Source organism: Danio rerio, chromosome 3 (assembly GCF_052040795.2).
Source record: "Danio rerio strain M-AB ecotype USA chromosome 3, GRCz13ab, whole genome shotgun sequence".
NCBI lineage: Eukaryota > Metazoa > Chordata > Actinopteri > Cypriniformes > Danionidae > Danio > Danio rerio.
In genome coordinates, this window is record NC_141023.1 from 18,329,148 (window position 1) to 18,350,987 (window position 21,840).

At 35.2% G+C, this 21,840-nt stretch overlaps 1 protein-coding gene across 2 annotated transcripts in view; it reads left to right on the forward strand.

Moving 5' to 3' along the window:
* slc38a12 (solute carrier family 38 member 12) overlaps nt 1-21,840 on the forward strand; it is an 80,252-nt gene that overhangs the window by 3,472 nt on the left and 54,940 nt on the right. For both annotated transcript variants that reach the window (XM_087244177.1, XM_087244178.1), the window contains exons 3-7: nt 2,116-2,237; nt 9,475-9,556; nt 11,784-11,880; nt 11,989-12,069; nt 18,558-18,657. In XM_087244177.1, coding sequence (XP_087100303.1) covers nt 2,116-2,237; nt 9,475-9,556; nt 11,784-11,880; nt 11,989-12,069; nt 18,558-18,657 — 482 coding nt within the window. The remainder of the gene's footprint in view (nt 1-2,115; nt 2,238-9,474; nt 9,557-11,783; nt 11,881-11,988; nt 12,070-18,557; nt 18,658-21,840) is intronic.

Below are 21,840 nucleotides of genomic sequence, written 5' to 3' on the forward strand. Positions count from 1 at the left end.
GCTCTTAAAGCATGAGTCCATGAACGAAATGCGACCTCTGGTGGACAGTATCATAAAAAATTCCGAAATGAGAAAAATTCGGTTCCACATGAGGTTATTAATTAGCAAATAATATAACTGTTACGAACCTAAACATTAGGTGAGCAGGTTACACTGTAACCCCGTGTCCTAACAACACGCTTCATGACGAGATACGCAGTGATAAACAATTTGCCTCTTTGCACCATATGAAACCCGACAGAAATTAAAACAAAGCCATTCAGAAGCGCAGAATATGCACTCACTCAAAATGGTAAGGTCTATAATCTATTTAATACATATTAACCCTCTTTAACATTATTAAATGTAGATACTGAATCACGTGTTTAGTTTTAATGTTTAATCTGCTGTTGCTTTTAGTAAATGGCAATAACTGTTGTGTAAAATGGAATTCAAACTCACATTGTTAGTATTTCACACTAAATAAAGCACATGAGGTTTACCTGAGATGATCATTGGCATAATTTTCTGTTGTTCAGCTGTGAGAAATAGAAGCCGTTTCTAATATATCAATTTGAGGTGTTGGTTAGAACAAACTCCTTTTATAATGAAAAAAAGTATTCCTTCTATCGGGTGCCGATGCTTTTTTTTTAGAAAACTGTTTAAATCACTCGCTCCTGTCCTCAGTCTGGCAACCTTCGCTTGTGTTTTAGATCCAGGAGTGCAATACCTAGTTTAACCCCTGGGTGTCAAACTTGCATACTGCACCTTTAAATAAAATGATTTGTTGCTAAAGTCACAAATGTTACAATTTCTTATCCTGAATGTTTTTAAAGTCATCATACAATCACAGGCATCAAAAACATGCAAATGATGAATTACAATACATGTCCTGCAATATGACTATTGCGAATTATCATATTGCGATGTCGATACTGAAACAATATATTGTGCAGCCTCAAAATAGATGCAGCTAATATCTTTAAACCAGTTGTTTTATACACAGTGATTCAAAAAGAATACCACAACTTTGAAAATCTGTATTTAACCAATCAACCAATCAACATGATAGAACCATTTTAAATCAAATATGCACTGCAAACTAAAATTTTGTTCCACAAAATTCATTCATGTTGTCCCAACACAAATCTATTTAGTTAACAATTTAAATAGGCGACGTGGTGGCACAATAGGTAGTGCTGTCGCCTCACAGCAAGATGGTCGCTGGTTCGAGCCTTGGCTGGGTCAGTTGGCATTTCTGTGTGGAGTTTGCATGTTCTCCCCGCGTCCGTGTGGGTTTTCTCCGGGTGCTCAGGTTTCCCCCACAAGTCCAAAGACATGCGGTACAGGTAAATAGGGTAGGCTAAATTGTCTAGTGTATGTATGTGAATGAGAGTGTATGGGTGTTTCCCAGAGATGGGTTGCAGCTGAAAGGGCAACCGCTGCATAAAAGAAACGCTGGATAAGTTGGCGTTTCATTCCGCCGTGGCGACCCCAATTTAATAAAGAGACTAAGCCGAAAGAAAATTAATAAATGAACAATTTAAATAGGTTGAGCATAAAATTGTTGAATCGTTGAATTGATTGAACAAAAAAGAGTTCTCTATAATCGTGTTGTTTCAGCTCCTTTTTAATAAGTCATTCGAACAAGCAGAAGCAATTATTTTTTTAGTGTTTTCTACGCATGCTTTTAAAAAGAAATGACTCGTATGACTTATGCCAGAATGAATCAACACATTTACAGTAAAGTACATAGCATCATATTTTAAATGTCTATTACCAGCTATGTTTTGCTCTCAGTAGTAAATGGAAAGCATTTGTAAGCTAATCAATAAAGCAAATGCTTATCCCTCTCTAATGGACTTAACAGTAGACACTACTATATAAGAACCTCAACACTAATTTTCAGTAGGCTTGATCGATTGATATGTGAGTTTTGCACTTAGGTGGGAGGAAATGCAATGCCATTCAGATGAGTAATCACATACATCATCTTCCTGAAATGCATGATGGCGAGGAATTGCAGACACTTCCTCTGTGAATGCAGAGATCAGATCATTGTTTGATAATACATAATTTTATTTATCTTGATTCTGTGATGGCTAATGTATTTGTTTTTATTTGGTGTTTATGCAGGTTGGTCTGGTGTACATGTTCAATCTGATTGTTGGCACCGGCGCCCTGACCATGCCCAAGGCTTTTGCAGCAGCCGGTTGGGTGGTCAGCGTCTCTCTCATTACCTTTTTGGCTTTTATGAGGTATGTTCTTGTTTTTGGTTTTATTCTTTTTTAATCCATCAACAACTTTTTTTTCTCTGCTAAGGCTGGAAACACTAGCTTTTTAACAACTTTTGGGTTTCCTTCATCTGTGTTAAAACTTTTATTATTTTTGGGTCTGATTAAATCTTGAAACTAATTTGATTTAAATTTATTTAGTGATAAAGCATTGTTGACACTGCCAGAGCTTTAATAAATCAGACTTCTGTTTCTACTTGAGAAGTGCACTAAATGTTCATTGAGAAGTATAGAGTGGGACAGAATAGGATGGACTTTTTATTTCCAAACAATCAGACAGTTTTTTGTACACTCTGTTGTACAATACTATTAATTCTGTCATAATTTCCATCATAATAAATGGTCCATACACACACACACACACACTGTTCAGTCAAAATATTGCAATGCATAATTGAAGTTTAATAATTACAGTGCATTCAGAAAATATTCATAGCTCTTTACTTTTTCCATATTTTTTATGTTACAACCTTATTCAAAACGGATTTAAATTAATTTATTTCCTCATTTCTACACACAATACCACTTAATGACAATGTGAAAAATACTTTTTAAATTTTTTTGTAAATTTAATAAAAATAAATAACCTGAGAAATCACATGTACAGCAGTATTCACAACCTCAGTACATTCTGTTTCCACTGATCACTTTTGAGATGTTTTAGCAGTTTAATCGGAGTTCACCTGTGGTAAATTCAGTTGATAGGACATGATTTGAAAAGGCATACACCTGTCTATTTAAGGTCCCAGGGTTGTGCATGTCAAAGCACAAACCAAGCATAAAGACAAAGAAATTGTCAGTGCATCTCCGAGACAGGATTGTCTCGAGGCATAAGGCTGGGGAAGGTTACAGAAAAAATTCTGCTGCTCTGAAAGTTCCAATGAGCACAGTGGCCTCCTCATCTGTAAGTGAAAGACCAGGGGCCTCATGTACGAAGACTTGCGTGGAAATCATACTAAAACAAAGCTGTAAATGTGCGTACGCAGAAAAAAATTCAGATCTATGAAACACTGCGTATGCCGAATTTCACACAGATTTTTTTGTACATCCGAATGAACGTGAAACTGAGCGCAACATGCACGAGCACAGATGTCACAGATATAGATAAAACATATAGAAAGAAAGGAGTCAGAGGTAGGGAGTAACAACAATGCTTATTAATGTATGATAGTAAAAATGAGAGTAAAAAGAGAGAAAGGACAACAGTAATAACTGACAACAACAATAATAATAAATCACAAGTGCTACACCAACTACTACTACAGAAAGTTACTTTTATAACAACTACTACTGCTTCTACTACAGCCACAACCACGAATGAACGTTAAACTAAGCGTAACATGCACGAGCACAAAACCCCTTCCCTGCCTCCTCCCCCGTATGAATATGCTAATGACTATACTTTGGCAAAACTCAACGAAAAAGCAATGACAAAATCAAGCAAAAAGAGAAACTTTGAACAGAATGTGAATTGGAGGTGCTGCTTTCGGAGGTAGACCGGAGAAAAGCGGTGTTATTTGCAAGTTTGTTCTCCGGAATTAAAAACAAAAGAAAAAAATAGAGTGGGAGAGTTTAGCTGATGCGGTTAACACAGTTGGGTCTGAACATCGCACTGAGTGAATTAAAAAATAAATGGTGTGGTTTATAGGTGTAAAATGTTGCAGTACCCTAAACAGTCTTAGTGGTGCAGCTCATAAGACGCATGTCAACATGTTTTGACACGTTCGAGCTTGAACTAGGTTCGAAACCAGCGTCTGATAAACTTTCTTTTTTTTTTTTCCCTGCTACATATCAGATTTTGCTAACTATTTATCACGAGAAAGACAAGTAGGAATCATTAATAAGTTTGTGCATCATATTTTATTTGCACATTTATTGAATGGAAATGTTTCTGATTCACGCATGCAAATTCATCTTCAGATAGTGTCTTTATAGCAATGTGCGTGCAGTAGATAGCTCAGATTACATTGGGAAAACAGGCGACCGCTACAAATTGTGCTTTAATGTTTAGCTGGTTAACTGTATGGTATGGAAACCTTATATACTTGCTAGATGAACCCGTCTCATACAGCTGCCAAGGCTCAGACACTTTGTAGAGAGGAATTTGACACAATTGCCTCTAGGAGTCGCCAATGGAAATAAAACAGACACGCACAAAAAATGTGCGTACGCCTGCCATAAAGCTGCCGAGGAGCTGCGCACATTCTCACGTTCAGTTCATCAATAGTAAATCCAAACGTGAGCGATTCTGAGCTTGAAACCTGTCGTACGCAAAGTTTTTTTGCGTACGCAGCGTTAAAACATGAGGCCCCAGGACTTTTCCTAGAGCTGGCCAACCATCTGAGCTGAGTGATCAGGGGAGAAGGGCCTTAGTCAGGGAGGTGGTCACTCTTTCTGAGGTCCAGCATTCTTCTGTGGAGAGAGGAGAACCTTACAGAAGGACAACCATCTGTGCAGCAATCCACCAATCAGGCCTGTTTGGAAGAGTGGCCAGACAGAAGCCACTCCCCGCCAAAATATCTATGGAGTGGCTTCAAAACAACTCTGTGAATGTCTTTGAGTGACCCAGCCAGAGCCCAGACTTGAATCTTATCGAACATTCCTGGAGAGATCTGAAAGTAGCTGTACACAATTGGTTCCCATCCCACCTGATGGAGCTTGAAAGGTACTGCAAAGAGGAATGGGCAAAAATTCCCAAAGACTGGTGTACCAAGGGGGCAATTCAGATCAATTTGGAAGGGCACTTTCTATCCAAGACTAAAAAGGGCATGAGCACTGCACAGGTTGACCCATATGAGTGCACGTGCCTGACTTTATATCATAAATACAGTGCTTATTTGCATGTGGCTAGTCCTACATTAAAGCAAATAATCACTTTCCAAAACCTTTACTCTCTCTGTATTTCTCTGGTGGAGAGACCTACCAATCTACACATGAGCTGCTTAATTATGATTGTTGTATTCATGAGTTTATACACATTTGTGTCCTCAAAAACACAGAGATTAAAAAACAAACAAACTTTTTCTTTATTTTTTTTACTCTCTGGCTTATTTTTCAGTCTGGTTGTCTAATTAACTTGGCATTATGTAACGTTGTTATTATCAATTCTGTTAAATTGCTTCAATACTCCAGAGTAAGTTGCTTTGCATAAAAGTGTGTGTTATTTGAATAAATGTAAATGTATCAAATATATGCAAACTAGTGCAAAACCAGTGGACCAAAGTGACACTTAAAAAGGTATGGGTTATGTTGCAAAGAAACATTTCTTTGTAATGTTTTATTTTTGTTTTATTTTTATTTTTTACTTTGTTTTTCATTTAATTCTTCATTTAAATCAAAAAGAATTTCTACTCAACTGAAAGCTATCTCAGTTATAACCAATTTAATAACGTATTATTGATATTTATATAATACTAAAGCCATACAAAACCTGTTTTATTTCTTAGTTGTCTTTTTTAAAAATTCTGGTTTCTATGTTTTATGAGTGAATAAAATGTACTTTCTAAAATCTATTTTATTCTAAAATGTAATATTAAAGCTTTTTATACAAACGTACTATTAAAAAACTATTGAAAAGAAACAAACCCTTAAATTTATTACTATTTAGTAATGCTTTTAAAATTCTAAAAAATATAATGCATTGAAAAGAGTTTGATTTTAATTTTTTAGAAATTGATTGATTCATTGATTCATTCATTTTCCTTCTGCTTAGTTTTCATTCTAGAGGTTGCCTCAGCGAAATAAACCGGCAACTATTTGAGCGTATGTTTTACGCAGCAGATGCCCTTCCAGCTGCAACCCAGTACTAGGAAACACCCATACACTCTCGCATTCTCACATACGCTCATACAGTACGGCCAATTTAGTTTATTCAATTCACCTATAGCGCATGTCTTTGGACTGTGGAGCACCCGTAGGAAACCCACGTTAACAAAGGAAAACATGCAAATTCCACACAGAAGAGCCTCCTGGGACTCAAACCAGTGACCTCGCTGTGATATAATAATGTGTATAATGAAATAAAATCAATTTCATTTATTATAATTTATTTCAAACCAACTGTTTAGCAGCTCTGTACTGCAATACTAATAATTCTGTCGCAATTTCTTTGATTAAGGCCAAACTTATATTTTAGTAAGACATTTGAGTTTGTGTGTATTTGACAGTATTTTCAAATGAAGAAATGCAATGACTCTTATGGCACAGGTATTGCAGTGTAGTCTGATCTACAACACCTCTTTTGATTTACTCACCCAAAACTCATGATATTTCAAACAGTAAGCTTCATTTTAGTACAATGGAGATTTAGATTTACGTACTTTAGAAAGCATGTCCTCAAAATGGGATAACTCTTAGGTAAAAGGCTGCATTAAGAAATTTGTAGGATCAAGTATAGTTCAAATCTTTTTTTTTTTTTTTCATTTGGAAGATTTCAAGCATACATTTGAATGATTAATGTGGTGAAAGATGCCTGTTGTTCATGTTTTGGGACATTTGTGAACATAAGGATATCCTACATAGCCACATTGAAAAATCATTGACAAAATGGCTCAGAAAGAGAAAAATCGCTTTGGGAAAATCGTTTACAATAAACTTTTCATAACCCATATGGGTTTATGTATTTTTAAATAGTTTATTTAATTCCTATTTTAAGATTTTTTTTAATTGTTTGTTTTATGAATTCATCTTGGTGTTTCATCATTTATTTCAGTGTTTGTTTTCCACAGGTTGTGGTTTTCCTTTGCCATCTTTATACTGTCTAAATAAGTTTATACTGCTGTTTGGCTTAATTACTTTTAAGGTTTCACATACTGTATTCAGTTTTGAGTCTGTACGCATTAGATTTTCATTGATATTCCTTGTGGTGCTTTGCCATATGGGTTAGAATGGGTCTCCAATTTGGATGATGTATTTAGAGCATGAATTTGAGAAGTGTAATTCTGTCTCTCTTTTGTGTACCTTTTCTCAAAACGAGCAAAACAAGCCTTCTATTGGTCTTCGTTGCTTGCTATTTTCCTCTGTCAGTCGCTCATCTTTAGCTGACCTCTCGACCCTGTTACCACCACTGCTGCTGCTGTGGCCATCAAAACACATTTATAACCTGTGCCAACCTGCCAACTGTCGGGGCCACTGACAGAGCCTCGGGGAGAGTTATGAGTGTTTAGATGAAACGGGATGGAGCTGTATATCAATGGAAAAAGATCAGGCAACAGCAGCTTTTAAAGTCTTTAAATTTAGGTTATGAGAGGCCATGTCCAAATGAGATGGACATGCTCTGTGACTTATAGTTTTCATATATTTTCCAGTGGCATTGAGTGATAGTTAAATGTATGTGTATTGAATATTGTATCTCAACTCATCTTATGTATAAAGCATTTTCAAAACCATTATATTAATAAATACTAAAATTCATTACTAACATAATATGACAATTTAATATCAAGAGAAAACATCACAATTGTCAAACCTAATCATAAATTTGTACAATAAGTCTTTAACTTATTAAAAATGTTCAAGCTTGAGAGGGTTTATAGATAATGGTAATACGTTTCAAACTACTGAAGTGTCATATTCCATGTTAAAAAACTCCTATTGAGTCTTTTTTTATTAAAATAATAATAAAAAAAATAAAGAACACATCCAAATTACAAAAACCTTAACTAAATTAAAATTTAAAATGGAAAATCTATATAAAATAACTAAAAGGTAATTCAATCTATTAATAAAAACTTCATAAATATCTCAGTCATCTTAAATTAGCACAGTTATGTATTTTAGAATTATAAATATGTGCATATTTCACATTTTAAGAGCAATTTTTAAAGCAGACATTGATGCTTAAATCAGTTGTTTCACAGTCATTTCCTGTATAGACAACAATATCTGGAAATTAAAGCCAAAATTTTCAACACTCACCAATATTTAAAGATGGTTCAAAGGTGGAAAATGGTGTAGCAGCAGCAATGGTGACTGGACAACAACATTCCTCAGGCAGACTGATTCCGTAATGTTCAATATTCTCAGCTGAAGCCCTTGCTTTACCTTTAACTTTGGAATGTATAGAAAATGTCAAACACTCTTGTTTTTCCAGACTCCAAATCATGCCTCCAAGCAATGGAATCTTCAAAAAAAATCATGTTTTGATTGATAGCATTTTTAACCAAACTTCACCAAAATCAGCTTTATCATATAATTTTTGCCTGGCTCCAGGATATGTAGGTCTTGTAGGAAATGAGCGAGCTGATGCAGCTTCTAATGTCGCTTTGAAACAAGTGGTGAACAAAGGCCAAACTCCTCCTTCAGAAATGAGACCTTTTATCAATGTTTACAATTAAAAAATTTTCATTAGTGGCAAGAAGAGTGGGATGCATTGTAAAATAACAAATTGTATGAAATACAACCCGAGTCAAATAATTTTAAGAAATTTGATCAAGATGTCAAGACCAGATGTTACTTGGACATATAAGATTAACCCATGCCTTTTTGCTTAAAGATGAAGACCTCACTCAATGTTTGTAGTGCATAATTCTCCTTACTGTAAAACACATTTCACTGGAATTTCCTCCTTTTAATGATTCAAGAAGAAGATTAAGATTGTTTTTTTATAAAACAAACTCTCTTAGGGACATTTTTAACAGTGACACCAAGAAATGTTTTAAATTTTGTATCATGTATTAACACCTTAAAATCTTATTTAATTTATGAACTTGAAGCATATTGCATTTTTAAACTTCTTCTGTTGAATCCCTTAATGACTCTAGGGATGCTCAGATCAGGATTTTTTCATCTGATACCGAGTACAGATTCCTTGTCATGGTGATTGGCCAATACCAATTACTGATTCAAATGCTTCAAGCTTTAAAATGCATTAGCACATTATCCTTCTAAGTGTGAAGTTGAGATCTCTCCTTGCCTAAGAGAATAAATGAAAGATGCTTCATATAATTAAACATGTCTCTTATAACCATTTAGTGTGGACATGTCATGGCCAGATGCAGCTTTACAGAAAATATTAACACTGATATAAAAAATAGTTCCTCTGCTTGGAAACTCATAAACAAAGCCCTGCGGTTGGATCATGTGATCGGCCAGATCATTATATGTGATTATAGGCCAATGTTGATCTTCAGCCGATTGATTGCACCATCCTTAAATGACTCTGCTAAATATCTAAATTTAAATGTGCTCTGTCTCCTCCCAGTTTCATGACCACCACATTTGTGATTGAAGCCATGGCCGCTGCCAATGCCCAGCTGCGCTGGAAGAGGAGAGAACAGGAAGAGGTTTGTGACCACCAGTTTTTTTTTTGAGAGCTCTAAACATTGTGCTCCGGTTATTCCCTATGTAAATTGCACTGGTCATGGAAATTCTGCACAGCCCACTGCAGGTAATCAAGTCAGAAATTTGATAAAGCTCTGAATGACACTGACCTATCAGTGAAGGAAATGGTGCCATTTAGGGCAGACATACTAAAATAGAGCTATTATGTGTTGAAGCAGATTTAGAACGAGGCCAGAGCTCAGTATGATTTCACTCCTACAAACAGAATATAGATACTGGTCTTCTGCAAACGTTGGCCTATAAAAGCGCAAAAGCTAAATATTTGTATTTATATATTTATATTTTAACAGTCTCTTATTTTTACAAAGCTATACCAAAGATTGTGATTTTATCGAGTTGGCATGGAATGATAGTGTAATTTGGCAAAATGCTCTATTTTTTGTTTTTAACATTTATTGTGCACAGCTTTACAGGTAAGTGAGCTGCTGCAATGATCAAACGTATTCTCCAAGAGCATATGTCAATTTTGCACTCTTTTAAAGAGACCCTAAAATAATAATTATATTATTTACACATTCCTGTTTATAACATGATCTCAATAAGCAAAACATCTTGAGTGGGTTAAATGTACAATAAAATAACACGATAAAATAAGGTGATAAACGTATTCAAAAATATATTAAACAAATATTATGGCATTCACTACGGTTGACTAATTTCTGTCTGTCAGCACTTCAAACACACACATTTAAATCAAAAGAAAACGGTAAATACAAACCTAACACATTATAATGGCATTCACCACAAGCAACATTTATTCTTAACATTGATGTATGAAATGCATTATTCAAGCACTCTTGTCTCTTCTTGGGCACAAACATAATATTACTTTTGCTAAAGATACAAGTTGCAACATGCTTAATATAACAAAGTCTGACTTATTTAGAAAATAGACCATTTGCAACTGAACATTTTGCTGTTTTTTGTAAAACACTGTTCTTCTGGGTTACTGCAGGATATGTCAGGATTACTGATTAGAATGAAAGATAAAGCAAACAGAAAAGAGTGAAAGTAGCAGAATTGCAAAATGAATTAACGGTTCATATTTCGTTTTCTCTCTGCAATGTGTTTTAGAATGCACTATATAAAGGCACACTACTTACTACTTTAAATGATTAAATTATATGCTGTTGTTTTAGAAAATACAGGTATCCAAAATTAAATTATCAGTATCAGTACATCCATAATTGCTACAATTTAAAATAACTTTGTGTATTTTAAAATGTAATATATTCCCTCTTTTCAATGTGTATTCAAGTCTTTATCATATTTAAGAAATAATTTTTATATACTGATTATTATCAGTGTTGCACTTGCACTACCTGACAAGGATTGTTGTTGATCCCAGTTGAAAGAGCAACAAATATTAACTTGACTTCTAATTGATAATTTGGAAAGATGTCAGGCGGTACTTTTTTTTTTTTTTTTTGATAAATCATCTGTGAAACTGCATCCCAGTCGACACAAATACTGCAAAAGATGCACTGGAACCCGCATAGAGTCAAGTTTGGTGAAGGAAAAATTATGGTTTTGGGTTTGTGCTCTAGGATTGGCCAGCCCAGTCACCAGATATGAACCTTATTGAGCATGTCTGAGGTAAGATGGAAAAGGCATTTAAGATGAATCTAAAGAATCTTGATGAACTGAGTCCTGCAAGAACGCTTTCTTTGCCATCCCAGATGACTTTATTAATAAGTTATTGGAGTCTTTGCAGAGATGTATGGATGCAGTCCTCCAAGCTCATGGGAGTCATGCACACTATTAATTCTGTTTCTACTGCATTATGACTTTGTATTCTATACTGGACAATTTTTATTTTAAGTGATAAGACTTTGTCTAAGCAAAGTCAGGCCTTACTGTTCTGATTTAATATTTATAAATCATAATAACATTTTGGTAAAATAAGCGTAATCTAGAGGCCTTTGCCTTTCGTATAAGCCACTTCTGATATCAAATGATCAACTAGAAGTCAAGTTATTTGTTGTTCCTAAAACTTGGATAGACGACAAGACTTTTGTTTAAGTGTACATGTTTTTTTTGTGTTTGTGTGAAAACTGTGATGATACAAAAAATTGAATTGCACAGTCATTATTTAAAATAGATTTTGAAACGTTTTTTAAGTCCTTGATTTATGAAATGAACCATTTTTGTTGTCATAACTATTTTAAGGTTAATGACAGTGACTCCAGCTCAGACTATTCCGATGATGAGGTCATTATAAGGGGACGTTCCGAACCCGTGGAGACACGGCCAATTCTGTCCGTCCGTAAGTACTGTTTGTATTATATTGTGCCTTTGTCAATATTATGCTGTGGAGTGCTAGCCAAGATCAAAATCATAAGGGCATTGTTGGTTTTGTCATCTGATATAACAGAGCGTGCCGCGAATATAGACCACTTTGACATTGTGGAGAGAGTCGAGATGGGACAGATGGCCTCCATGTTTTTTAACAAAGGTAAGGTTTCTTGTGTCATTATGTACTACAGTATAATCTTCACTTAAGACATTTACTTTATTAGGCTATTAAACAGGCCTCAAAGGATGGCTTCTGAAGGTCAAGTTTTGCCTGATTGTTCTGTAACACAGAACAAGGTCATTTGCTACTAATGGGGTGTAATTTAGAAATAGTAAAATTGCTTTTGGTTATAATGACCTCAAGAAGATTTGTTATCTACTGTAATAGAAGTAATTACAGGAGAAGCTTGCTTAAAAGAGAAGCTTGTTTAAAGACGGACAACTCGGGTAATGAGAAGCTTATGATGAATCTGAAGAAGACATGTTCACCTTGAACTACAGACAGAGGCGTCTTTTATACTGCTTCCTATTTTCAGGATTCTTGCCCTCCTAAGCATCATTTCACAAGCGGTGTTACGTAAAGGCTGACTCAACAGTGGCCCAAGCCGCCTTGTAATATCTCAACAGCATTGCTTTTGGCATCTTTTCCAACCATCAAGTAAAGGACAGACATCAGAAATGGCCTTCTACACAAAACGTTACAGGGGCTTAAGGCAAAAAATCCCACCAAAATGAACAATATTTACACTCAAATTGAAGATGAGCGGGCATACGTTTATTTTATATTTAAAAAAAATGTGTGATTAAAGTCAGTGGTGGAAAATTTAGATCTAATGATTGAAATATGTGACACCAGAGCACAAAAACCGTTTCAAGTGTCATTTTTTTTTTAATTGAGATTTGTACATCATCTAAAAGTGGAATAAATAAGCTTCTGTTGATGTATGGTTTGTTTGCATATGACAATATTTGGCTGAGGAGCAACTATTTGAAAATCTGCATCTGGGGGTTAAATATGGAGGATGAATTGCATGTAAATTTGTTAAAATTGCAAATGTTGTAATGTATGCACTACCTGAAAAAAGTCTTGTCTTCTTTTCAGTTTTAGGAACAACAAATAATAACTTGAATTTTAGTTGATCATTTTATATCAAAAGTGGCTTACATGAAAGGCAAAGGCCTCTAGATCACGCTTATTTTAACAAAATAAAATATGATCATGCATTTTTTTTTATTATTTAATAAAGACATTGAGGTCTGACTTTGCTTAGACAAGTCTTGTCACTTAACAAAATTATATACAGTATAGAATATAAAGTCATGGTGCAGTGGAAAAAGAATTAATATTGTGTATGACTCTCATGAGCTTGGACGACTGCATCCATACATCTCTGCAATGACTCAATTAGCTTATTAATAAAGTCTTCTGAAATGGCAAAGAAAGCATTCTTACCACCAGAGTTCCAGACTCTTTGGATTAATCTTTAATGCCTCCTTCTTCATCTTACCCCAGACATGCTCAATGTTCATGTCTAATGACTGGGCTGGCCAAACCTAGAGCACCTTGACCTTCTTTGCTTTTAGAAACTTTGATTTGGAGACTGAGAAGGAGCGCTATCCTGCTGAAGAGTTTGTCCGGTGATTTGTAATGTAAAGGGCAGCACAAATGTCTACCTCAGTCTGTTGATGTTGCTTTTGACTCTGCAGATCTTTAGCACACCCCCATACTGAATGTAACCCCAAACCATGGTTTTTCCTTCACCAAACTTGACTGATTATCTGTGAGAATTGAGTCGATGCGTGTCCCAATAGGTCTTCTGCAGTATTTGTGATGATTGGGATGCAGTTCAACAGATGATTCATCTGTAAAATGCACCTTCTGCCATATTTCCAAGTGATCAACAAGAAGTCATGTTATCATTTTTTGCAATTACAATTGGGATTGTCGACAAGACTTTTGTCAGGTAGTGTATTTGCTTCAATTTTAAAATGTTATAATATATAATTAATAATTAAGTCTGACTTTGTTCTGAATATAGACCATATGTGAATCAAAACACATTCTGTAAAGCAATGTTTACCTGGGTTATTAAAGGAAAATGTTATTTATTGAATGAAAGGTAAAACAATTAACAAAAAAAAAAAAAAGTGAAATTAGATTAGGCCGTTAATTTTTTTTATTCCAAAATGGGACGACTATAGCAAAGTTCCTAGCAATGTACATTACATAACAAAAATTACATTTTGATATATCTACATGATCTTTAATTAATTAAAAATCGATCATTTAGACCTATAAAGTGCATTCCCTATGCAAAATAAGACTTGTTTTGTGTTCCAGGGTCACATGATGATCATAAATATTGCATCTACAAAACAAAACAAATTAAATCCATAAATTCTTTGTCTTTAATGTAAAAGAAATGAATTATCTAAAGATCCACAGCATGTGATGACTGAAGCCCCCCACTAGGTGGTGCACTTGTTTCATCATTTAGCAAACCTGATCATCCCTGCCTCTTATGTGCTGCACACACTCGCATGCGGTGCACAAAAACACACATTTGTAGCTCCTGAGCTTAGTGTTTTCTCAGCACGGACGTCACACGTTCACCCTGTCGACTCTTTGTTATTCTATTAAGCGTGATGTGTTAAAATAGCTTGCCGTGCGCTGACCTTTAACAGCATAAGATGGAGTGAAGTGGCCACTTTGGAGGTGCACTTGGGAGAAACTAATGACTACCTGAGCGGCATAGCCGACTCTGCTCATAAATGTGCTAAATGGAAGCGTAACTCACTGTGAAGGAGATTAGTTTAGTTAGTGTGACTTCAGTATTGATTGTAGGTTTAAATATAATACACGTTTGCCCTCCTGTCTTAGGACATGCTGTCTTTTTAGTGCTAGTGCAATTGCTAAATGCAGCCTTTGTAATGGGACGATCAATCCGTGAGCTGCCATTCAGTGGGAAGAAACCGCAGGCTTGTATATGTCTAAATAAAAGGTAGTTAAGAGGTTTAACGTTAGTGAATGGACTTTAGGATTGTCAGGGAGGGTTGTTTTTACACGGAATACCCATGGGCTTGATTGTTTGGGTGCAATTACTCTCATAAGCTAAATGTAATTTGTATCAGCTCTGGATTGAAATGAACAACGGGAAAGTTGGTTTCATCGTTGGACAGGATTGTTCATGGCCGCTGGTTTATCTGGGCTGTTCGCAGTGGCTGTAACCTTCCCACTGACAGGTTGATTGGAAGACTGCTTCGGATAATGTCACAGAGGAGATAGATTAGTCCATGATTGATTTTGTTTTTGGTTGTGCTTGCTAAGATTATTGCCTTTGCTCATAATGGGATTTTTTTTTCAAAACTCTCAACCATAACTGCAATTCCTTAGCATTGAATTCATGCGTCACTGTTTATGCTACATACGAGGCCGATACTTTAAATTGTGTTTAAATTGTTAAATTGTCTTTTTTTTCGTGTTGGATTTGTAGTTTTTGATGAGAGAGTTTAATCAATGAAATTTTAGGTGTAGTTTTGATCAATTACTGGTTATCATCAGTAAGAACGTGTGTTAGTGCCTCTCCACTTTTACAGTCGGGTTGGTTGTTTTTTTTTTTGTTTGTTTGTTTTTTTGTAAAACACTTAAACCAATCAGCTACAAGGTGGATCACTGCATTACTTCAAATGAAAATTTGTAATGCATTACACTCAATGGTCACTTTGTTAGGTACACCTTACTAATACTGGGTTTGACCCCTTTTTGCCTTCAGAACTGCCTTAATCCTTCATGGCATAAATTTAACAAGGTACTGGAAATATTCCTCAGAGATTTTGGTCCATATTGACATGATAGCATCACGCAGTTGCTGCAGATTTGTTGGCTGCACATCCATGATGCGAATCTCCCATTCCACCACATCCCAAAGGTGCTCTATTGGCTTAAGTTCTGGTGACTGTGGAGGCCATTCGAGTACAGTGAACTCATTATCATGTTTAAGAAACCAGTCTGACATGATTGACGCTTTATGATTTGTAGTGTTATCCTGCTGGAAGTAGCCATCAGAAGATGTGTACACTGTGGTTATAAAGGGATAGACATGGTCAGCAACAATACTTAGGTAGGCTGTGGCGTTGACACAAAGCTCAATTGGTATTAATGGGCCCAAAGTGTGCCAAGAAAATAACCCCGACATCATTACACCACCAGCACCAGCCTGAATCGACAAAAGGGAGGATGGATCCATGCTCTCATGCTGGTGATGCCAAATTCTGACCCTACTATCTGAATGACGTAGCAGAAATTGAGACTCATCTGACCAGGCAAAGTTTTCCGATCTTCTATTGTCCAATTTTGGTGAGCGTGTGAATTGCAGCCTCAGTTTCCTGTTATTAGCTGACAGGAGTTGCACCCGATGTGGTCTTCTGGTGCTGTACCTCAAGGTTCGACATGACAGATTCAGAGATGCTCTTCTGCATACTTTAGCTGTAACGAGTGGTTATTTGAGTTACTGTTGCCTTACTGTCTGCCCATTCTTCTCTGACCTCTGACATCAACAAGACATTTGCGCCAACAGAACTGCCGTTTACTGGATATTTTCTCTTTTTCGGACCATTCTTTGTGAACCCTAGAGATGGTTGTGCGTGAAAATCCCAGTAGATCAGCAGTTTCTGAAATACTCGCACCAGCCTGCGTGACATCAACAACCATGCCACATACAAAGTCGCTTAAATCACCTTTCTTTCCCATTCTGATGCTTGGTTTGAACTGCAGCAGATCATCTTGACCATTGAGTTGCTGCCATGTGATTGGTTGGTTTAAAAATTTGCGTTAACGAGCAGTTGGACAGATGTACCTAATAAAGTGGCTAGTGAGTGTATATAGCTGGCAAAAGGCAAACATACTGACAAGTCTGAGTACCTAAGTACACACACAAAAAAAAAAAGAGCGAAAAGATTAATTCCATTAAGGATTGTAAATGGCACGTTGTAATCAAAAATATGTAATGTAAAATTGGTTATTTTGTGTCTCTATAAGTTAGATTTTAATTTTTCAGGTAGTTTAAACGATTTCAGTGCAGACTAAAGTTATTTTGAGCGATTTCTTGCTTTCTTATTTGCTTTCTTTCCTTCTCTCTTGCTTGGGATTGATGCCAAAGACACATGCAGCAGCTTTTAAATTGGGCCACAGTCACTAAACCATAATAATAAAATCCATTAATGGCACTCATCTAATTTCTTTTTCAGTGGTTTGTTCACTTGAGACCTTACTGGCTGATTTTGAGAACACTCAAAAACACTAGTATTTTGACACTTGTGTATATCTGTCCATTCAAGAGCAAGAAGACTCTAAATAGAGCTCAACTCCAGTTTCCATGCTCACACAGAAAATAGCTCTTAAGTTCTTTCATGTCACTTTGCTCTTTTATGGTTTAAAATAGATGGAATGTTCAAATTGGCTAGATATAAAAATATTTGCGAGTATTAATTTTGTGACAATGTAGCCATGGCCCATTTAGCCAAGTGACATGTTAATTGTCTCAAATTTCTCATGCTGGTGGTCAGCGGGGAGTCCTTACTGCAGATCTGTGAACTAGTTATTATTGCTCAAATTCTGCTATTAAATATAATTATAAAAAAAAAGAGATATCTTCTAATTCTTGCTCACAGATATGTGTAACAAAAGAATTTGCGGTTAATTTGCAAGCTTAAAGTTGACAACTGATCTGTCTCCATGGTTTAATCAGTTACTGTTAAAATTTTATATTAACCGATTGAGAATTGAGCTTTTGTTGTTCCAGAACTCCAATGTTGTGAAATATTATTTTGACCCTTATTGTATCAATGTATGATTTTTTTTTATCTGTAAATGCATAAAAGCAATCAAAAAAGCCATTTCTATTCACAGAATAGAATGTTGAAGTCGAATAAAGTAAGAATAATGGGTTAAAACAGTTTTAAAGCTGATATTTTTATGAAACCTTAATACATCTGTGTTTAAAGTAACAGATTCCCTCCATTGACTTTGTGTTCATAATTTGCCACGTTTTCTGCCAGCTTTTCGCCACTTATCTCAGTAAAATGAACTGAAACTGACAGCAGCACTGGCTGCTTTTTAATGTGGTTGGAGAAATGACTTAATTAGGCTCATAAAAGAGTATATCGTAAATTTTTTTTGTTCTTTAAATCTAGTTTTAATAGTCCGTTCACTCTAGACAACTTCAGAGTAATTAATGACCTGATTGGTCGGTTGGACCGTTCGAGATCCTCACAGGAGCTTCGGAGATGATGAATGTGTGGTGTGGTTTGTGTTTCCTCCTGAATGCTCTCCATCTCATCTCCAACTGGCAGGGACGGAGTGATGGATGGATGGAGGAACAGGTGAAGAGGAGTGTGGGGTTAATGAAGAGAAGAGAGGGAGGGGGGAATTTCGTAATGAAGTGCTCGCTTCTTTAATTAGGGTGATTTATACAGCTGTGATGCAGCTCTGTGCGTTTAGTGGGTATGGAGTGTTGGGGAGGAACATCATAGGAATCTTTTAGGAATGGGTGCCGCCCATCTTCATGTTCAGTGAACCTCGCCACCTGTTTGCGTTTTATGTAAAGCCATGAATCTTTAGAATGACACACATGTTGCTTCTTTCCACAGTTGGTGTCAATATGTTCTACATCTGCATCATCGTGTACCTGTATGGAGACCTGGCCATTTATGCCGCTGCTGTGCCTGTGTCACTGATGGAGGTAGCATGGTGAGTTGAATATCTTTGGATATTTGTATGTTAATACATTAAATTAAACTCCGCTTTATTACCCTTTCCCATGTTTAAATATTGGTTGCGGTTGTAAATTGGAAAAGAAAGTTGTCCAAATCTGCATTATATTTAAACCATTTATATACAGTTGAAGTTAGAATTATGAGCCCCCCTGAATTATCCGCTGCCCTGTTAAATGTTTTTCCCTAATTTCTGTTTAACGGAGAGAAGATTTTTTTCAACACATTTCTGAACATAATAGTTTTAGTAACTCATCTCTAACAACTGATTTATTTTATCTTTGCCATGATGACAGTAAATAATATTTGACTAGATATTTTTCAAGACGCTTCTATAAGCTTACAGTGACATTTAAAGACTTAACTAAGTTAATTAAGTTAAAAAGGCAGGATAGGATAATTAGCCAAGTTATTGTATAATGATGGTTTGTTCTGTAGACTATCAGAAAAAAATTGCTTAAAGGGGCTAATAATTTTGACCTTAAAATGTTTTTTTTTTTAATTACTTTTATTCTAGCCAAAATAAAACAAATCAGACTTTCTCCAGAAGAAAAAATGTTATCAGACATACTGTGAAAATGTCCTTGCTTTTAAACACAATTTAGGAAATATTATTTATTTATTTATTTTTTAATTTTTAAGGGGGGCTAATAATTCTGACTTCAACTGTATGTGTGAAAGTCTGTACAGTGTGCACTAAGAGGTAATTTAAATGTTAATGGTTCATTCATAAAACAATTCTCAGTGCATCATAATGAATTTGGTTTTGTTTTGTAAATAATACCTTCTGTTTTCTATGTAATCTATTGTTTTTAATTTATTAAAGCTAGAACAATGGTGTAAATAACAAATAATAGAGCAGATACAATAAATGTATAATAATTTTTTTTATTTTATTTTTTTTAGTAAAACTATTACATTCCACATCTCAACTATTTATATAAACAATCATTTGGTGTAATAAATGCAAGCATTTGAATGAATGGCTGTTATCGTGTCTGTTCTAATGTGACCACTTGCATACGGTCAAAGCTTGTTTTATTGATTAATTAAATTTTTTAAAAAACTTTTTATTGTAAAGGCTCATGAAATTACCTCATTTTTTACATTTTAACTGGGTGTTTGGGTTAAACTTGTTTAATTTTTCAGCTGTGACATAAGTACGCACTGCCCAGTTGTTTTGGATTTTTGTAAATCTAGTATTAATTGACAAATACTGGGCTTTAACACATAACTGACGCCATTGAATGAGGTCATATCGAAATTCTGCCCTTTACGTATCTTTGTTGGATTCTGATGTTTATTTATAGACATTAACAAATTTGTTACAAAACAATGAAATTCGATTTGTCATAAGATTGTCATAAAACATTTATCTTTGCTAATTCATTTTGTGGAGGTCAAGATAGTATTTTTGGATGCTACAGCCTTATTCCAAAATGGACTAAATTCATTTATTTCCTCAAAATTCTACACACAATACCCCATAATGACAATGTGATATTTTTTTTTAATTGTTGCAAATTTATAAAAAAAATAAATTAAAAATCTGAGAAATCACATGTACGTAAGTATTCAAAGCCTTTGTCGTGAAGCTCTAAATTGAGCTCAGGTACATTCTGTTACCACTGATCATTCTTGAGATATTTCAGCAGCTTAATTGGAGTTCATCTGTGGTAAATTCAGTTAATTGGACATGATTTGAAATCCACCTGTCTATATAACCTCCCAGGGTTGACGGTGCATGTCAGCACAAACCAAGCATGAAGACAAAAGAATTGTCTGTGTGTCTCCGAGACACACCACCAAAATATCATGGAGTGGCTTCACAACAACTCTGTGAATGTACTGGAGTGGCCCAGCCAGAGCCCAGACCTAAATCCTATTGAGCATCTCTGGAGAGATCTGAAAATGGCTGTACACCATCCCTTCACATTCAACCTGATAGAGCTTGAGAGGTACTCGAAAAAAGGAATGGGCAAAAATTCCCAAAGACGGGTTTGTGCTAAGCTTGTGGCATCATATTCAAAAAGACTTGAGGCTGTAATTGCTGCCAAAGGTACATCAACTAAGTATTGAGCAAAGGCTGCGAATACTTCTGTACATGTGATTTTCAAGTTTTTATTTGTAATAAATTTGCAACAATTTATAAAAATCTATTGTGTGTAGAATTGACAAAACAAATACATTTAATCTATTTTGGAATAAGGTTGTAACACTTAAAGAAATGTGGAAAAAATGAAGCACTATGAATACTTTCCGGATGTACTGCCTTAACTTATTTTATTGCTTATCACCAATTTATATTTCATTCTCTCATTCATTTTCTTGTCGGCTTAGTCTCTTTATTGATCCGGGGTTGCCACAGCGGAATTAACCGTCAATTTATCCAGCACATGTTTATGCAGCGGATGCCCTTCCAGCCGCAACCCATCTCTGGGAAACCAATTTATATTTCTTTAACTCAATTTTTAAGTCTTACATTATTGGTAAAAATCTTACCTTTAGGCAATAAACAACTACACAAAATTGCATTCTTTTCTCAGTTTGTAACTCTAAACAGGATTGAAATTTCTCATAAATGACCAAAAACCAAACTTGGTTGAGGGTGGTGGGTCGATGATAAATATACCAAACTTTATTGCATTAAAGTTTTCATGTTAATTTTCCTAATTTATTAATATTTATAAAATGAATGAATGGAAAAATTACATTTTATAGTAAAATTCTTACAATAAAAGCATGGTTTAACACAATTTATAACACAATGGAGTTCAATGCCCAATACACTAGTCCAGGGGTTTTCAACCTTTTAGGACACGCGTCCCTCCAAGTTTGTCCAATTTCACCCAAGTTTGTTTCATTTTTCCTCAATAACTGTGACCTTTTATATACCTGTGCTTTCTCTAAAGGTTCAACAAACAGTTTCAAAACATTGATCTATCAGTGTAATTTCATATATCAGGCTGTACAAGGTTAAGAAACTAAACAAATTTTGCCATGGCATAGACCTTAACAAAGCGTAACAAATTTATAATTGATGTCTAAATGATTTTTTTTTTAGCTCTGAGTTCACAACCCTCTAGCATTTCTAAATTGTCCTTCAGAGTTTGAATGTGTGTTTTAGTTTTTGTCAGTGCTACATATAACAGTATAAACC